Raw genomic sequence first — 19,494 nt, 5'->3', positions numbered from 1 at the left:
AGTGTCACGATGTAGTATTTGTACAAATAGGTTTTGCAAGAAGGTTCATAAAATGAAGTAGAAGTCAGGAATAAGAGCTTACTAGACTCATTTTAGGGCAGTTGAAGTTCAAATACAAGCAACACACATGCAAATATTAAGAACGTCACATTGCAACTCGCAGCCTTTCTGTGTGGAGTTTGAATGTTCTTCACGTGTTGCGTTACGAAAAAATACAGAGGTTGATTGGGAACTTCGGGAAATTGTCCACGAGTTTGTGTTTGAATGGTTGTATGTCTTTGTGTGCACTATGACAGACTGGTGTATATAATAAATGAGCGAAGCTAGAGACTTTATTGTACATTGGAACAGATTAGGAATGCAATCGATCATCGATTACTAGATTAAAATAACTTAATTAAATAAACAATAAAACAATTTGAACACGTAATTCCTGGCGAGTCCATGTGAGGACGCCACACATTCTTTATTTTAATAAATATTGATTTAAAAATATCAAGAGGAGCATCACGACAAAGAATATGACCAGATCGAAAACAAGAAAGACGAAACAAAACGAAGCAGTTAACGTGTGCTGTTCTGTAGAGACGAGATAAACTTTCAGTTCACGCATGAAAGTCAACAATTACAAATGTTCTTTCGTTAGTGTTAATGTTGACTTTTCATTGAAATATGCTTAAATCCAACAAATAGAGAGTTTGTGATTAATACTGGTAGAATAAAGGCTGACCGTGCAAAGTAACTTGTGTGTGACGTCAAAATCGTTTTAATCACAGATCAAATGTTTTTATTTTTATTTCTTTATATTATTTCAAAGGTTAACTACATACTCAACCTCCGATTTTAAAGCTGATGTTTGGACTCATTATCGCTTTAAAGCAGAGTTTAAAGTTAAAAAAATAACACTGACAGATACTGGATATTGCAAATATGTTGTTTGAGACTGTTCAATGGACTTCATTGTTAATATAAGTTTACATTTTTTGTTCATATTTTGAGAAGCACTTTCCTACAAGCACTTTCACATTAGGTTAGAGAAGTTATTTGCTCAATTCTTGGTTGTAAAAGCCCAAAAAAGTGTTGAAACAATATATAGGTATTGTATCGCCAGATCCTTTCCAATACACAGCTCTATAACATGGTAATTTATTCTTCTGTTCAGGTATTTTTTTGCTGCTGCTACAAATTTTTCCAATGTCGCAGATGAGAGATGAGTGCAATATTCCGATATTTTCTATGTTTGATATGCTAAAACCCATTTGTTATCAAGTGGCACATAATGGCGATATACTGGGTTCTCTTTTGAGACAAGACAGAGACAGAGTGAGTTAAACTAGAATATAATTTTATAAAACTGTTTAAGTCAACCTGTCTGAAGTATGTTTGAGTGATGTCATGAGTAACACCATTATTGCAAAACATAACAATGTCTTCATACATTGCCTGTTCAGCTGACACAGTGCAGCTCTAGTAAATAAGTAAGTAACAGTTATTTGTAAAGCGCCTTTCTAGACCAAAGTCACAAAGCACTGTGCATTTTTAAATCCCCAAAGTCAAACACATGCAGCTTTTTAAATGAAGGAATAACAAACAAAAGCATTGAGGCAAAGATTTGAGAGAAAAATGAATATCACTTCAGTGCAGTTCCTTTAGCAGTGCATACATACATCTGATCACCAGTATGTTCTCAACACTTAAAGAAAGAGATTTGCAAAGAAGTAAGGCCCTTGTTGACATTTGGATTGTCATGGAAACGTTAGCTTGTGAATGACTATGTCAAAATACAGCATCCTGATGAAGTATATACTGTATGTAGTATCTACACAAACTCCAGTCTCTCCATTGTGTCAACCACCACATAAAGCCAAGAAACCACCTAATGATGTTTTAATGACTCAAGATCCTTGGTTTAACAGTATCTTTCCTGGCAAATGTTTATCAACGTAAAATGATTGAAGAAAAATAAATTCTACATCTAAATAGTGTCATACACTTGAGAAAGACTGTATTTACTTATATCGCTATGAATTTTTACATCATTCAAATTGAAGTCCTGACCGCTATCTGCTTATATTTCCTGTTTCAGTCACTTGAAGGATTGTAAGATCTTGTACATACTGAATACCGTTTTGTGTTTAAGAACAACTAATGTGTTCATTAAAGTGGGTCTTAAATTGATCTTGAACCTCTATTGTACTCATCATTATGTGTCCGTTTGTACAAAACTCTCTTTTGATTGAAATATTTACATTAAAAGTGTGCTTAAGCCCCACCCACTGAAACGAAAGTTCAAGCGATGAACTCTTGTTTATCTTAACCACGCTCAATCTGCGGTCATTGCTGGAGTATTGCGGTTTGTCATCGAGCATCATCAATCCTGGAAATCTCCACCTCCGAGGGACTAGTTGTATAAACAAAGCATGGTGTGATTACAGCTTGCTGGAGGAGGAGTAAGGCTAATTATTACATCATAATGGGCCTCATTCTCATAACCTCTCGTTTGCCAAGATTTGAGACGGGGGAGAACTTAATTAAGTCATAACTTCCCAAAAATCGTCACGTTGAGGCAGTTACTGCATCTTGTAGATCCATCTTGTAGATGCAGTAAGTGCCTCATCACACACTTTATTTTTTAAATAAAACAATTAGATTTTTTTTATTTACATCTAACATGAAAATATTAATGATCCCCACAATGAATGAGGATGAGAGGATACGGCCGACTCCGACAAAATTAAACGAATGAAAGCGGTTACAACTTTGTCGAGAGCAATAGAGAAAATTCTGCTACACCAGAGTCACGGCAGTGTTTCGCTTATTGCTCATTGTTATATTGCTGGGATCCGTTTTTCCTTATCCACTATAGTCTTACTTCAACTGTAAAGTGTCTTGAGATAACTTTGTTATGATAAGAAACTTTAAATAAAATTGAATTGAAGTACTCTACCGCTAAAACCCATATATCCTTGTGGCTACTGACACTTTGACAAAACTAAGACGTAAACAGATAAATGAAATATTAAATCAACCAGTTCTATAAGAAATGTATCCATAGTGTGGTAACTGAAGTGAAACCCGATTCTGAGGAAACAGTAGATCCAGTTATAATCAACAAGATAACATATTTACCAGCATACTTACTCTTCATATTTAATGTGATAAAGGACCTCCTCTTCTCTGTTTTTGGCTGATGCTGCAGAGTCTGTCTGAGAGGTGGATGCTCCGTTACTGTCCAAGTTTAGCACATTAGTCCTGTTACTGTCCGTGCTTTGGTTCTGCTCTGCTCCATTCTGGGACTTTTTAGGTGGCCGTCCCACTCTGGCCTTAACGGGTGCCAATGTCACATTTTCCACACAGGCCTCGAACCAAGCACCGATGCTTACATCTTTGCAGTCTACAAGCTCGTTGACCTAGAAGAAACATTGATCCTCATTACTTTTTTCCTGTTGTTTATTACCTCCGCAAAGGATTGGCCAGGTAACACTTTTCCCTTTTTCTCCTTTCTCTGATGTTGTTGTTTGTAAATGCATAACTGTGAAAGGACTTCTCACTTGTCTGTTTCAGTTTGTTTTCCTTCAGGCTTTTCTTACAAAAACATTGAATACATTTTGAAGGGATTTTCTAAATATTTAATCAATTTATATTTTTTCAATCTTTAAAGGGCAACTAATGTGTTGATTACAGTGAGTCTTAAATTGATCTTGGACCTCAATTGTACTCATCAGTATGTGTCTGTTTGTACAAAACTCTCTTTTAATAAAGATATTTCACATTAAAAAAGGGGGTTAAGCCCCGCCCACTGAAAACACTTGGTTTTCTCAAGCTAAAATCATGTTTACCATAACCACGCCCACTCTGCTGTCAAACATCGAGGTTTGTCAGTGCAGCGTCACCAATCCCAGAAGTCTCCACTTCCAAGGGACTTGTGTATACAGATAGAAGCAGCGCAATCTTCACTGCTGCAGGAGGCATCAAAGCCCATTATAATGTAACAATTGGATTGCTCCTCATCCAATCCTCGTAACCTCTCGTTCTGCAACTTTATGAAGTAATAACTTTAAAACATCATGACGATGAGGGACTTACTGCATCTTGGAGAGGAAGACTTCAACATTTGAAACATGTGAGTGAGTCAGGAGAGTCGAAGTTTCACATTAGTTGCCCTTTAATGTTTACTCTTTGAAAGTTATCGTTCAGTTGATATTGAATAATATGATACGAATTGGAACATTTTAACACAAAACTGTTTATTATAATGTATTTTAATTATTAATTAATGTAATTATTATATGCAAATAAATCCTTACTTCTAAACCTTTATTAAACATTTAAAATCTCAGTTGTATGCCTCAAATCATAAAGCTTTCAAGTATTTTTTTAATTTCAAGAAGACATTGACCAAACAAGAGACTATGATAATACAGACTATGAAGTAGGTTGATTGAGTATGGTAAGTAAATATAATATAACTAGCACTTTAAAAGGTTTTGGTTCATGCAAAATGACCATAGCTTGTCAAATCAATTGCAGGCATATGGCTAGTATTAGTTGATTTTGACCCAAGTTCAGCCATTATTTTTATATGTTTTCTACCAGCCAACAATGTCGCACACTCCCCTCATCACTATCTTCAGTTTGGGGGTGAGTTTACATGCTGATGACCAAGTTCTTGAGGCAACTTATCTTGAAATGTTTGCCGTCATAACTCTAGAATCATGGATGTTTTTTTTTTTACATAATGTGATGTGTTTTACAAAGAAACTAAAAAGAGCTCATTGGCAGATGTTAGATTTGAGAGTGTTGAATCATTAATCAATGTCATCATGCAGCTTTTGTATTAGCAAGATCACCTTAACAGTAGAAGAAAATGTACTTACTTTGTAAACTCCTAATCCTGGGTCAATTAGTAGGTTCTTGCTTGATGTTGGAGGTTGAGTGTATCTTGTTGGACTACAAGGTGTAAGTCCATTTTTAGTACGGGTTGAGTCTCTGGTGTCAATAATGACCGGTGTTGTGTTACTATTGGTGCTGGTTTTATCACTGCTGCTACTGCTGCTGTTGGTGTTGTTCTTTATACTGGTGGAAGATTCCATGGCCCCAGTGGACACTGGAGCAGTGGAGTTATGGCTTTCTGACACAGTGCCAATTTCTGGAGTAGTGGCACTTGCTTCATCTGAAGAAGTCTTGGGGGGCAAGCCATCAGGAGGGTCCATGTGAGAACGGATCAGCAGCTGGACTATGTCGTTGAGACCCACGTTGTAGTCAAATAGTGTTTGGCCATCTTCCATCTGAAGAGAGATCAGAAACATTTTGGAGTTAAATTATTGCAAATACCCAATAGGACTGAAGGTGGCATTTTCCCTCCTAAACCCAACTGCACTTCAAAATCAAACAAAAAAAACCTTATCTTCAAATAATTTGTTGAACCAGATGGTATTTTTTCCCCTTTACCAAATCCAATTATCAATATTTCCTAAACATTTGGTTCAAAACTTTTTTTAAAATTAAATCCTCAGCAATACCTCAACATCCAACATCTTTGTAACAAAAAACAGACATTTGAGCTACCTTTCCCAGTAGTCTGCTTGTGATCTGATTCTTAGGGAAATATTTGGTACACACAAGTTCATAATTGCCACAGTAACATTAACTCTGTGTAACTGCCAAGCTTATATTTTTTTGTATAAATCCTTTGTTTTGTATTTCTTATTTAAAATCATCTATTAATGTTTGATATGTACGATTTAGGTTCATTTAAGTTTATTTAAGTTTTCGTTTCTTGAGATCTCGTTGGTTCCTGCATGATTTGACAGACATCTGTACAAGAAGACAACAAGCCATATCTAAAAGAGCAAAAGTTAAACGTTCATAAGAGTTCAGTAAACACGAAGAAGAAAAAAGAAACTCCAGAAATTAAAGAACCTCTCAAGTCGCATGCAGCCAACTAGGTATTTATATTATTTGATATTTTGTATCATTTGTATCTATCATTTCACATGCTGTGCATGTAGCCGTTTCTGTTGTATTAACATATTTACTTTTGTTGACTGTTCTTTTAAATTTTGAAGATCAAACTACAAGTAAACCAGTCGCTAGAAAACAACTTGTGTCCGTGTATGCTTCGGGGAGTTATACACCGTAGAGCACAAGCTTAATTGAAGTCAAATTAATTTTGTAGGTTGCTGGAGTGAAAGGTTAAAATACCAAATCAACTTTAGCAGACTGTGGACTGACTAAGATGGTTCCTTAAATCGTGAAAGAAACGTGTTGAGAAAAAAGATCCAAAGTAACTGCAAAGATATGAGGAGAATAAAGGGAGAGGCTACTAGGAACCCATTATCCTGAAGTGCAGTCATCTTCCCGAACTGCAACCTACCTGGAGTGTCCAGAAGTACAAGTTGTTCAGTACTCAGAGACATGTCACACCTTTCTGGGCGCAGTTTCAGTGTATCTGCCAATAAAATGAGGTCTGAATCGGCGGATCTGTTGTGAGTCCCTCAAGGTTCTGTTCAGGGTCCTCTATTGTTTTTGCTGTACTTGATTCCCCTGGGTAAAATCAATCAGAGATTTCCTGATGTTTCTTACCACGTTTTTGCTGATGACATCCAGCTCTACTGCTCTTTATATCCAACTGAGTCCCAGAGGGTGAACAGCTTAGTCAATTGTTTGCTAGAAATCAAAAATGGCTAAGTGAAAACACTTTGCAGCTAAATCTGGACAAAACTGAAACTCTTGCTATTGCAACTGATGATAAGGTTCCAGAGTCAGTACTTGGGTGACTTAGGTCAGTCTGTCAAACTGAGCCTGAGAAATCTAGGTGTTATATTTGATAAAGACATGTCTCTAGTTCAACACTGCAGAAAACTGACCAGACACTATTTCCTTCAACTGAGAAAAATCTCTTAACTTAGGAAAATGTTGTCAAAACATGATCTGGAGGTGGTAATCCATGGGTTTGTGTCTTCTCAACTGGACTATTGTAACAATTTGTTTTCATTTCCTAACAAGAAGGAGCTATCTCGCCTGTAGTTGATTCAGAACTCCGCAGCTAGAATTCTGACCCACCCTAGTAGAAGAAATCCATTTCTCAGATCCTTAAATCTCTTCACTGGCTGCCAGTTTCTTTCAGGATCAACTTTAAATTTCTTGTTCTTACTTTCAGATCTATTCATCGTCAGGCTCCTCCTTACATCACTGATCTGATCCAGCCTTACACCCCAGCTTGGGCTCTGAGGTCTGTGGATCAGAATCTACTGATGGTTCCTCGCACACGGTTCAGGAGCAGAGGAGAGAGATCCTTCCAGGCTGTTGCTCCTAAGCTTTGGAACGACCTTACTCTCCCTCTGCACTTGATGGAGTCTACTGACTGACTAAGACATTTTTATTCACGCAGGCTTTTCCCTGATTTTCTGAGACTCCCGTGTTTCTCTCGGTGTTGTCTTGACCTTTTAAGTATATATTTTATTGAGTATTGTTTTGATTGTTTAAGCGCTTTGTGACCCTGGTCTGAAAAAGCACTCTACAAAAATAAATGACTTACACACTTGCTTACATGGCAAAGTTAAGAAAGGCTGAAACCAGACCCCCACTGAATAAAATGAACGTCAAGATTGGGCCAAGAAATATCTGAATATTTCAAAGGTTTTATGGACTGATGAGAGGAGAGTCACTCTTGATGGACCAGTAGGATTGGGCCCGTGGTTGGATAAGTAATGGGCAGAGAGCTCCACTCAGGCGCCCGCAAGGTGGAGGTGGAGTACTGGTGTGGGCTGGTATTATTGAAGATGAGCTGGTTGGACCCTTTAAAGTTGGAGATGGACTAAAACTCAACTCCCAAACATACTGTCAGTTTCTAGAAGAAACTTTCTTCAAGCAGTGGTACAGGAGAAAGCCTGCATCATTCAAAAAGACCATGTTTTTTATGCAGGACAATGCTCCATCAAATGCATTCAAATAATCAATTGCTTGGCTAGCCAGTAAAGGCCTGAAAGATTTAAAAATATTGACATGCCCCCTTCCTCACCTGACCTCTAGGACCTTACGATCCTTAAACTCAGATCTATAAGTGATACCACAAATCTCTAAATGTAGATTTCGAGCCAGGGCTTTCAGTTTTCAAGCCCCTTTGCTGTGGAACCAACTACCTGCTTCAGTCCAGGGGGCAGACACCCTCTCCATCTTTAAAAACAATCTAAAAACCTTATTTTTCGATAAAGCCTATAACTTAACTGTTTATTTTAGCTGCTTGCTATAGGCTGAGAATGCTGGAGGAGTTTTAGACACCAAGCTCTGTTTATCCTTCTTTTCTGCATTACATTCATCACCTGTGCAGTTTAAACCCACACCTTTTTATTTCTCTCCTGGAGCCCCAGGGCTCCACCTCCAGAGCTGCTGCTGATCCAGGATCTTCACCACGTCATCAGATCCCGAGTTCTCTCCAGCACCTCCATGGACTCTACCATACTCTCCTCTTTTCTCTCACTATATCCTCCCTCACTCTTCTCTTTATCCATCGGTCTACCCCCCATCCGGTCAAAGCAGGAGGCCGTCAACAATGAGTCAGGTTCCGCTCGAGGTTTCTGCCTTCTAAAAGGAAGTTTTTCCTCGCCATAGCTCACTGCACAGTGTTTCGCTTCTTGCTCATTGTTAATTTGCTTGGATCCGCTTTTCCTTAATCAACTATAGTCTTACTTCAACTGTAAAGTGACTTGAGATAACTTTGATATGATAAGACACTTTAAATAAAATTGAATTGAATTGAATTGACCTAAACCTGATTGAAAAACCTGTGGGCCCTTATTAAACGAGACCTTTACAGGAAAGGAAAGCAATACACTTCTCTGAACAGTGTCTGGGAGGCGTTGGTTTCTTCGGCACAAAAAGTTGAGAAGAAACTGATAGACTCCATGGATGGACGGCTTTTGAGTGTTATTGTAAAGAAGGGTGGCTATATTGGTCACTGATGTTCTGTTGTTAAAATGTCAGAACTGTATTTGTACATTTTGAATCATTTTATAAATATCATCACTTGAACAGATGAAAATAAATAAGTGAGTTGAGATAAGTTTGATTTTTTTTTAGCTGCATTATAATTCTGCAAACTAATAATTATGCACAAACACACATTTTTTTCTTTTTTTTTTTATGATACGACACATTGCTTTTCCTTTTTTTAAATATCCAAATTTGAGATTTATTAACATTTTGGATTGGTCAGCAGTACTGTTGTGCAATAATTAAATTAATCCTCAAAAATACAACTTTCCTTATAATTCTGCACGCAGCGTATGTCTTAGCTACCAGGGATGGGCAATATTGCCTATATCTTGCCAGTTTGGGGTTACAATTCCACTGAGGCTGCAAAAAATGAGGCTCAAAGGAATTAAGACAGTCCTTAAACATGCATTTAGATTATTTTACCCAATTCTATGGCTCATTACTTTACTTACTTATAAGGCTATTTAATCCACATGTTTGGAATGGCAGATTTTAAAATGTACCGTTAATAATGAGTAAATACGAGTTATCTTGCTTTAGCTTTTTCTCATTCAATGCAATTTTTTTTTCTCTAAAAAGAATTGCTTTTTTGACAAGTGCAGTATATTGGCTAAACCAGAATACAGCAGTAAATACATGGCGCACAGTGAGGGTAAAAAGAAATTGTGCAAAAAAGGGTGCTTTTCGTAGAAGCGATAAAAACAACAGATTCACACCTCTTTAACGTATCCCTAGTATACACTAGTATAAATGAATAACCTACCAGCTTTAATTTGAATGCCATAACTAAAATATAAACAGATATCGGTGAAAAGACCAAGGTGATTAGAAACATATCGCCCCGATACTAGTAGTTTTTCATCTGCAGCTTCACTCATATTATTCGTGAGCCAGTTGTCAGACAAAGAGTGGGGAAATATGGGAAATCATTGCATGAATTAAAGTGATAGGAGATGTAGCCGGGGCAAAAAAATGTCTTGGTTGCCATGGTTACCAAATGAGAACCGTCCCCCACACAGACAAACCTAAATTGTGCATGTTATCTTTTTCCTGTTTGCACCAACCCATCATCACAACGATCTGAAGAGATGCTTACTTCAATTGAAATGAAAACATTGATGACTTGTTTAAGGCCCAATGTTTGACTCACTGCTTAGATAGGTTTACTGTAGAGCTTTAGGTACAGTGGGTTTGGAGAGGTTTCTGACTTATTACCAGCATAAGCCTTTCTTTCTAGCACAACATCAGTGTGCTGGAGACGCAAGCATGGCCGCCACTCTTGCCGGAGCTTCCCTGCTCTTCACCGTTTAACAGCACAAACAGAGAAGTTAGGGGGATGAGGAATGGGACTGAGCGCTATTTCACCATCCATGCTTTTGAATGCTCTCATTAAATTTAGCTTATTCAAGTAGATATACAAACAAGGTGTGAAGTGGTTACGGGCATATTTCATTGCATTTAATTACCGACTTTGCTTAATGGAAGCATTGAAATGTTATATAATTTTAACACTTATTTTAATATATGATGCTTTTACATATTAATATGTTCGTAATTTATGGTAGTGAATTTTTTACATCGACTATTATGTAATTGGTTGGTTTATCTGATGCATAAGTGTCTTCTTGTTTTCAGTTGCACAATCTTGCATACAGCCCTGTCTTCCATAGCCACAGTCATGATTGACATACTGGCTTATCACCAATCAGATCCTCACTAGACATTGTATCTCCTTTGAGCTAAAAAAACCAAATTAATTATGATGTATTTATATTATTTAATCGGTTTTACATATGAGAAGGTAAAATCGATCTCAGAGTTTGAAAAAACAACTACACAATAACGCACGTGTATCAATTATTTTCATATACGAACCAATCAACAAGATGGATACCATGGGTTAATAAAATAGCACATTAGGATGAAACATGACTAAATAAGAGTTAATACATATTCATAAGTCAAATGAAAGTAAAAACGTTTGTTGTTAAAGAAAAAGAAATCTAACATATTATTTTTTCTAATTTCTGACTATAGCAACAAAGTCCATCATTGTTCATTCATCTATACAACTATACAGGTGTTTTATAAAAATAATTACAAAAAATAAAGTTTTTTCAATCAACTTATTGAAAGTGAAGGAGAGGTTTACTAACCTCACAGCTTTACTGATATATAATAGACAAGAAAATGGAGGTATAATCTATCCATGGAGCGATAACAAAGGGCAGCTCACTAATCCACAACAAGTGGGGTGGAGATTGTCACCAGATTGTTGCTGTTATTGTTTTATTTACTTTCTTCTCTTAAAGCATCAGTTATATGTCTATTAACAACAGATCCAACCCATCCTCCATACTTTATATTAAGTATTCTCATCCCTTTTGCCTAAGCCTGCTGTCACCTGTACAAACAATAAATATTAATTTATGAAAGAATAGAACATTCTTGTCTAAAGCCAAACAAGAATTGAACTTGTAGGGAAATTAAACAAAAAAAATATCACATAATTTAATTTTTATTTCTTGGTTGTTTCTTTTTGGCATATTTGTGGAACTATAATATGACTGTGTGCATGTCTTGCAGCAGCAAGTTTTCTTCTCTTTTTTTATGAAAAAATTCTGCACCACCGAAAGATGAACCCATCATTCGAGAAGCTGCAGGAACAATGCATACTAAATCAACATTTTCATCAAATGTAGGTCACAGAAACTGTCGGCTGATAAATAGAGCTTACACAACCCTCAACAATGGTCAAATGTCACGGATAAACACATTACACGTTGTACTGTGCAAGTACTGTGATGGCATGATTAAAACATCTAGTGTTCAGACCCTTTGTGTAATATTCTTTAAACACAGGAGAGAGCATCTATGGTGAAAAGCCCTATGGAAAGTAGTTGTGCGAAAGCCAGCTCATGAAATTTACACAGTATGAAACATAACCAGGGGTGTACAGGAAAATAATGAAAGAGGAAAGTAACACAAGAAAATGAACTGGTAAGGGAAAGTTGGGTGTCTGCTGGTGCCCAGAATGGCGGGTGAACACGCCTTTGAACTGGTGAGGCTGAATGCACATTGAGCTACAGTGAAAAACAAGCTGCCATTTTGAAAGGGGATTTAAACTCAGTTACTCTGGAATGGTTTTAGTACAACGACCAACAGCAGAGGCATGAAAGTGTGCATGTAGGGGCGCCAACTCGTGTGCACTGGGTGTCAGTAGCCCATTCCATGCATTGCTTAACACGTGGTTAGAAATCCACTTATCAATCCTCCCCAATTTTATATGAGTGAGATGGCTGAAGCTAAGGATTAATTACAGAGGCCTTGTCTGTTCCACCAACACAGTCCAACAAATTACTCAATTAATAAAAGTGTTAAAGGCCTTGAGTGAAGGGAAATTTGGATTCAGCGTTCCTTTGCAGAAATGTTAAAAGTGCAGGAATATGTCTTGGAACTATGCCCAAAAAAAAGTGTACCACCATGATGCACTACATTTGAATTTTACCTGCTACACTTAGCAATAAACCTGATAGAAGCTGGAAATGATCTGAACAAATTAAAGCATTCACTTAAAAAAATAGGATGTTAATTTTGGATATTCAACCTATAGAGAATGTATCCCACACAAGCCACAATAGCTAATAGCTTCCAGTGTGAAAAGCCTCAAGACGGGTTGGTAAAGTTTGTATGGAAATGTATTGCATAATAAAAAAAAATTAAAAAGGATGTCAATGGCTATGAGCTCATGAAGCAAACATTTAAGATTTTGTCTATTCAGTAGTTATACAAGAAGAGAAGGTTCGATTTTTCTTGTGCAACACTAACTAGAGAGCAAAACTTCTGCTCATTATAATGACTTAGTAGCAGCAGTTTATGCATCTACACTTCCATTAAGCTGCTGTTAAATAAGGGCTATTCTGTTATCTTCATTGAAAGACAAGAAGAAAGGGATTTGATGTCATAGTTTTTAGTTGCAGTTTTGTGGTTCAAGTGGAGACGCTAAAGCTGTGTATTCAAATATATCTACTCTGAGACCATGGCAATGTGTGGATACAATTCTGTTTTGATTCATAACTGGTGGGGAAACAATCATCTACATATGACAGGTCTACAGTGGAGCCTAATCAGTTAAGCAAATGCACAGGGGGTTCATTCTAGTTATCTGTGTTTCTTTATACAAAGAAACTCCACTTTGAACAATCCTTGATCTGAGATTAAGTAAGTAAGTAAGTAAGTTTTCTCTTTGCCCCATAGTGCCCTTAGACTAGCTATTTATTATTATTGTTGTGACACAACAAAGTTGTAACAGATCAGATCCAAGAGCAGGGGTCTCAATCCTGTCCAGAAATGGGCAGAGATGGTGCAGATAAGTGTTCCAACCAGTCAAGCACACACAAGTTAATGAATCAGGTGTTAGCTTAAACAAGCAGCACCTGACTGACCATCAGTACAGTCTTCAGACACCAAGAGGTTCCAAAGCAAGTCAACTGGACTTGGAAGACCATTCACATCTCATCCAAGACGCTTCATTAACGCCGATTAACCTCCTGGATAATTGAGAACCTAAATGGACAAACAGGTCAGATATGTAACCAACGGATGAGTCAAGAAAACAACTAACGTCAACACTTAAAAGAGGTTAAAAGAGCCAGTTGACCGGCACCTTGCAGGTTGTCTTTGAGACCGTTATAAGAATTTAAGTGATCAGAATGTTTGTCCCTCACAAGTCGGTGCCTAAAACTTGTACATGATTACTGATTAAACTTGTGCATCATGGCTGATGAAACCACATAGCATGGCGTTTAACCCACAAACTGTAGATGGTTCTTGTCTTGCTCCTGCCAAGCGAAGGTCAACCCCCGCCAGCGTGTGTGCCCTCTCTAATCAACGTTCATCGTATCTGTAAACCTGTTCCAGCCTCGTTGTGGCTGATGTAGCTGTGAAACTAAATAAAAAGCATGAGGGAGACACAGATCGTTGGTATTCACTGAGATTGTTTGAGCGTGGTCTCTACGGTCTGAGTGTCTCCCCTCGCGAGTAACAAGTTTTGACTCTGGTTGTTTTCACTCTGTCCAGGCATAGAGAACTTCACTTATTCTCAACAACTTGGTCCTTCGAGCCGGATCGCTACGACTGTTCTGGAGGTACGAGGACGACGAAAAACTGTGCACAGTCGGAGGATCTATTCTTCGGGAAAAAGCCCACACGTCAGCGGTGGTTCCTTCCTCGTTCTTCGCACCACCGGAGCAGACAAACGCGATCCGAACCCAGCTGCCGGACAAGTGACGCCAACTAAGGTCAGTAGGATTGTTGTCAGACGTAAAACAATAGACGAATAACGAAACTCAGCTAAAGTGCTTTGTTGAAGTGTTACACAGTGGTACGTTTACAGCCATCGTTAAGGCCTGTTCTGGTGATTCCGTCCCAGAAATTAAAAGAGCCGCCTAACTGTCATTTTGTTGATTGTGAAATAAAAGTCTAGTTACGGGAGTGAATCTTAAACACCCAGTATTTGTCCGCCTCACCAACAGTTGGGAAAGGTAGAAGCTTGACAAATAGACAATATCTAGCCTTGTGACAGGAACTTGGGAAGAGCCTATGGTATAGCTACAGACAGGTCAGAGAGTGGAGATCATTATGAAGGGGATATTTGAATTTTTATGAAGGGCAAATTATAATTGAATGTGAGGAAGAAAGAATGATTGTATTTTATAAATGTGTTCTCCATAATTATGGAAGAATTAAAAGTATATTAGGTTTTATAAAAATGTCGTACAAAAAAGTTTCAAGTGGCATTGAAATGATGAGAATAATAAATCACTTACTTTTTCTTATCACTGGCTTTGCCATTTGGCCACACTAAGCTGGGTGTTGAAGCAGACCATGTGCCTTTATATGGAACATATTTGCTTCATACCAACTTTCACAGCTGGCTCGGTTTTTAGATGTTGTATAAAGCTCTACTCCAAGTTCATCATAGATTATGCATCTACTCTTTTTACAAACGAAATCAGTCTTCAGAAACAATACAGTACTATTCTTTCATCTAAAATTGTTATTTTTCATATACTTTTGACTTACACATTCTCTCACTTCACTCCACAACCAACAATATCCTTATTATTATAAAGATTGTGCGTAGAATCTGATTGTGTGGGTGTAATGACAGCGTGTAACGCATGTTTTCACTGAGATGCTCCTGACGAGAGCACATGTGGGCGCAGAGGCGACGATCACCTTTCTCTCTCAATGTAAACAAACATGTCTACAGCAGAGAGACATGTGTTGCATTAGCCAGCCAAAACAACACTTGTGCACAATATGTGGACATTCTCCCCACAATGGCTTCACATAGAGGGGGCTGTTAGGGGACCAACCCCGAGGACTCTTGCGCAAGAACTACTGGGAGAATTTGTGTAAAAACAGGAAGCTCGGGAGTCCGAGTCGAGGACCTCTCGCTCCCCGTCAGAGCGAGCAGCAGTCAGAACCCCCGAACAATGTTCTTATCCTGGAAGTGATGGAACCCTTGTAATTACCTGCTTCCCTCGGTAGAATAACCGCTGCTGTTGCGGGCTCACATTGAAAATCTCCTGTATTTTCAAGCGTAAAGACTCAATTTTGGTCAGTCTTGAAAGATCCTCCACGGTTCGGGTCTCCTTCCCGTCAATAGTGCGAATTTGTATCCACATCGCTGCTTCACCCCGTTGCACCTCAAATAAATAATGAACTACGCAGTGCAATAATTTTTGTAATTCTCTTCAAGAGGTTGGAATTAAAAGTATTTAGATCCTCGTTGCCCTCACACTGCAGAGGTAACAACGTCCGACTGGCTCGCACAGGAGATGTTTCTCATGAGGTCGCGGCGCCAACCAAATCTCGCGAGATGTAGTTTGACGGAGCACAGCAGCCTTAAAGGTGCAGGTATACGTACGAAATACAGTGTTGCGTAATCCCTAGCCTTCGTTCTGAAATAGTGATGCGCAAGACTTAAAGTAAAGAAATGAATGTATCTTTGATATTTTATGTAAATGTGCTTTTCATTGTCATTATCTTAATAATCTAGCATTGCTACCGATAGGACGTACAGTATTTAGCAGAAGTTCTCGGACGACTCCGCCATTGTCGGCCTCATTAGGGACGGGGATGACGGGCCGTACCGGGGACTTGTCCAGGACTTTGTTGACTGGTGCCTGGAAAACCACCTTCAGATCAACTCCAGCAAAACTAAGGAGTTGATTGTGGATTTCCAGCGGTGTCCCTCCATCTCCCCCTCACCACTGAACATCCAGGGACAGGACATTGAGATTGTCACGACTTACAAGTTCCTGGGTGTTCACCTCAACAACCGCCTGGACTGGGTGGATAACACTGCTGCTCTTTATAAAAAAGGGCGGAGTAGAATCTACCTGCTCCAGAGGTTGAGGTCGTTTGGTGTCCAGGGGCCACTCCTGAAGTCATTCTATGACTCATCTTCAACGGTGTGGTCTGCTGGGGGAGCAGCATGACAGCAAGGGATAGGGCTAAACTGGACAGCCTTATTAAGAAGGCCGGTTACGTCCTAGGGCGCCCCCTGGATCCTGTGGAGGAAGTGACTGGAGGGAGGATGCGGAGCAAGCTGGGCTCCATGAGGAGGAACTTGTCTCACCCTCTCCAGCACACACTGAGGGCATTGAGGAGCTCCATCAGTGATAGGATGCTCCATCCCCGGTGTGTGAGGGAGAGGTACCGCAGGTCTTTCCTCCCTGTTGCCATCAGACTCCACAACAAGAACACACCAAGATAACTATTTAACGGCACCTCTTGTTATTTATGTAAATATGATTGTGTATATATTATATAGCGCAGATTTATCTTTTATTCTATTTAGATTTTCTTTCTCGTTTTTATTTCTGGGTGTTTTTATTTCTCTTGCTGTTGTTAAACCGAATTTCCCCTCGCGGGACTAATAAAGGTTTTCTGATTTTAATCCTTGTGCGGTCTTTGGGTCAAGGTGACCCGGCTGCCCGAAAACAAACGTGTTTAAGGTATCACTTGTTTTGACATTTGTTTTCGTGACCCACCTTGATCCAGACTTACTTAAATGGATCGTCATTTGTAGTTTGTGTAGTAAAATTAAGTGGATGACCATAAATACATTGTGAATAATTGCTGTAATATATATTAATAATACAATCAATTTAATAATAACATTTAAAATAATAAATATATATATATATAGAGAGAGAGAGAGAGAGAGAGAGAGAGAGAGATAAATATATCTATAATATATCTATCTATCTATCTATCTATCTAGCTATCTATCTATCTAGCTATCATCTATAGATAGATATAGATATAGATATAGATATAGATCCATCCATTCATGATGGACAGTAGTTTATCCTGTGATCACCACAACAGAACACTGGTCATCACAGACTGGTAGAACATGCAGAGGAGTTTCCTGCAGATGTTAAATGATCGAAGCCTCCTCAGAAAGTACAGTCTACTCTGAAATTTCTTATACACATGGTTTGTTTTGCAGGACCAGTCCAGTTTACTGTCCAGCCACACACCGAGGTACTTATAGTTGTCAACTATCTCCACCTTGTCACCTCTGATGGACACTGGACGTGGCTTTGTCCTGGACCTCCCCAAGACCATCTCCTTGGTCTTTGAGGTGTTCAGCTGCAAGTTGTTCGCCTCTCTCCAGTCCACAAAGTCACGTGTATATATACAGTACTGTGCAAAAGTTTTAGGCGTTAAGTGTGAAAAAATGCTGTAAACTAAGGATGCTTTAAAAAATGGAAGTGTTGATAGTTTATTTTCATCAATTAACAAAATGCAGTGAAAGAACAGAAGATAAATGTAAATCAAATCAATAGTTGGTGTGATCACCCTTTGCCTTCAAAACAGCATAAATTCTTCTAGGTACATTTGCACACAGTTTTTTAAGGAATTTGGCTTGTAGGTTGTTCCAAACATCTTGGAGAACCAACCACAGTTATTCTGTAAATGTAGGCTTTCTCAAATCCTTCCGTCTCTTCATGTAATCCCAGACAGACTCCATGATGTTGACATCAGAGCTCTGTGGGGTCCATACCATCAAATCCAGGACTACTACTTCTTTAGGCTGAAGATATTTCTTAATGACATTGGCTGTATGCTTGGGGTCGTTGTCCTGCTGCAGAATACATTTTGGGCCAATCATACGCCTCCCTGATGGTATGGCATGATGGTTTAGTATCTGCCTGTATTTCTCAGCATTGAGGAAACCATTAATTCTGACCAAATCTCCAACTCCATTTGCAGAAATGCAGTCCCAAACTTGCAAGGAACCTCCACCATGTTTCACGGTTGCCTGTAGACACTCATCATTGTACCGCCCTCCAGCCCTTCAACGAACAAACTGCCTTCTGCTACAGCCAAATATTTCCATTTTTGATTCATCAGTCCAGAGCACCTGCTGCCATTTTTCTGCACCCCAGTCCCTTTGCTTTCGTGCATTGTTGAGTCGCTTGGCTTGTTTCAATGTCGGAGGAATGGGTTTTTGGCTGCAACTCTTGACACTGAAGACCACTTCTGGCCAGACTTCTCCAGACAGTAGATGGGTGTACCTGGGTCCCACTGGTTTCTGCCAGTTCTGAGGTGCTCAGTCATGGTTTCTGACCTGTGATATGAAACTGTCTTCCACAACCTCAGCTTGGCAGCAGAGTTTGGCTGTTCCTCACCCAGTTTTAAGCTCCTACACAACTGTATCTTTTTCACTTAATGAAACGGTTTGGTTTAATTGGTTGATCATACACTTCACTATAATCCTACAAAACCCCTGACTTAGTGCAAATGTACCTATAAGAATTGATGCTGGTTTGAAGGCAAAGGGTAGTAAAGCAAATATTGATTGGATTTAGATTTCTCTTTTTTTTTCTCGCTCACTTTGCATTTAGTAAATTGATACAAAAATATATATATATATATATATGTCAATTATTTAATCAAACAAGTGAGTCCTTGTGTTGACCTTAGCTGCCCATAATTTAAGTAAGTAATAAGTAAGTATTTTTTATTTGTATAGCGCTTTTCTAGACCAGGGTCACAAAGTGCTTGAACAATCAAAACAATATTCAATAAAGTATACAAATTTCTCATCTTTAAAAACGTTCTCAATATCCTTACGTGTGTTATGAAAATTATTTATTACGTGGTCTTTTGGAGGGTTTGTAAATTGTGCGCTATCGCTGTATTTTCTTGTCATTACTGACCTCTAGCGGCCAGAACTCACTATCATCACTAGAGGACTTCACTCCGTCAACCAAACCTGGGGCAGAGGCGTGTGGATTCCTGACGTGGTTCATGGGACTAGATGAATAAATCTGTGAAATAGCAGGCTTTTATTCTTGTTGTTTCATGTTGACAAACACACCGACAACACATTACTACTATTACTGTTATCAATTTAATCGAAATGCACATATGTTCCTAAAAAAAAGAATCACGATGACACTCGGGTAACGA

General features: G+C 38.6%; 1 protein-coding gene across 1 annotated transcript in view; it reads right to left on the bottom strand.

The window, feature by feature from the left end:
- The window catches only part of uhrf2 (ubiquitin like with PHD and ring finger domains 2), a 49,395-nt gene extending 33,540 nt beyond the window's left edge, over window positions 1-15,855 (bottom strand). The window contains exons 1-3 of the mRNA XM_087792225.1: window positions 15,537-15,855; window positions 4,878-5,288; window positions 3,142-3,410 (exon numbers count right to left, since the gene is read on the bottom strand). Coding sequence (XP_087648351.1) covers window positions 3,142-3,410; window positions 4,878-5,288; window positions 15,537-15,689 — 833 coding nt within the window. The 5' untranslated portion in view covers window positions 15,690-15,855. The remainder of the gene's footprint in view (window positions 1-3,141; window positions 3,411-4,877; window positions 5,289-15,536) is intronic.
- Window positions 15,856-19,494: the final 3,639 nt, after the last annotated feature.

Source organism: Callionymus lyra, chromosome 5, assembly GCF_982586985.1.
Source record: "Callionymus lyra chromosome 5, fCalLyr1.hap1.1, whole genome shotgun sequence".
NCBI lineage: Eukaryota > Metazoa > Chordata > Actinopteri > Syngnathiformes > Callionymidae > Callionymus > Callionymus lyra.
Note: the sequence above shows the minus strand (reverse complement) of the source record. Positions and strands in the feature narration are given on the sequence as shown.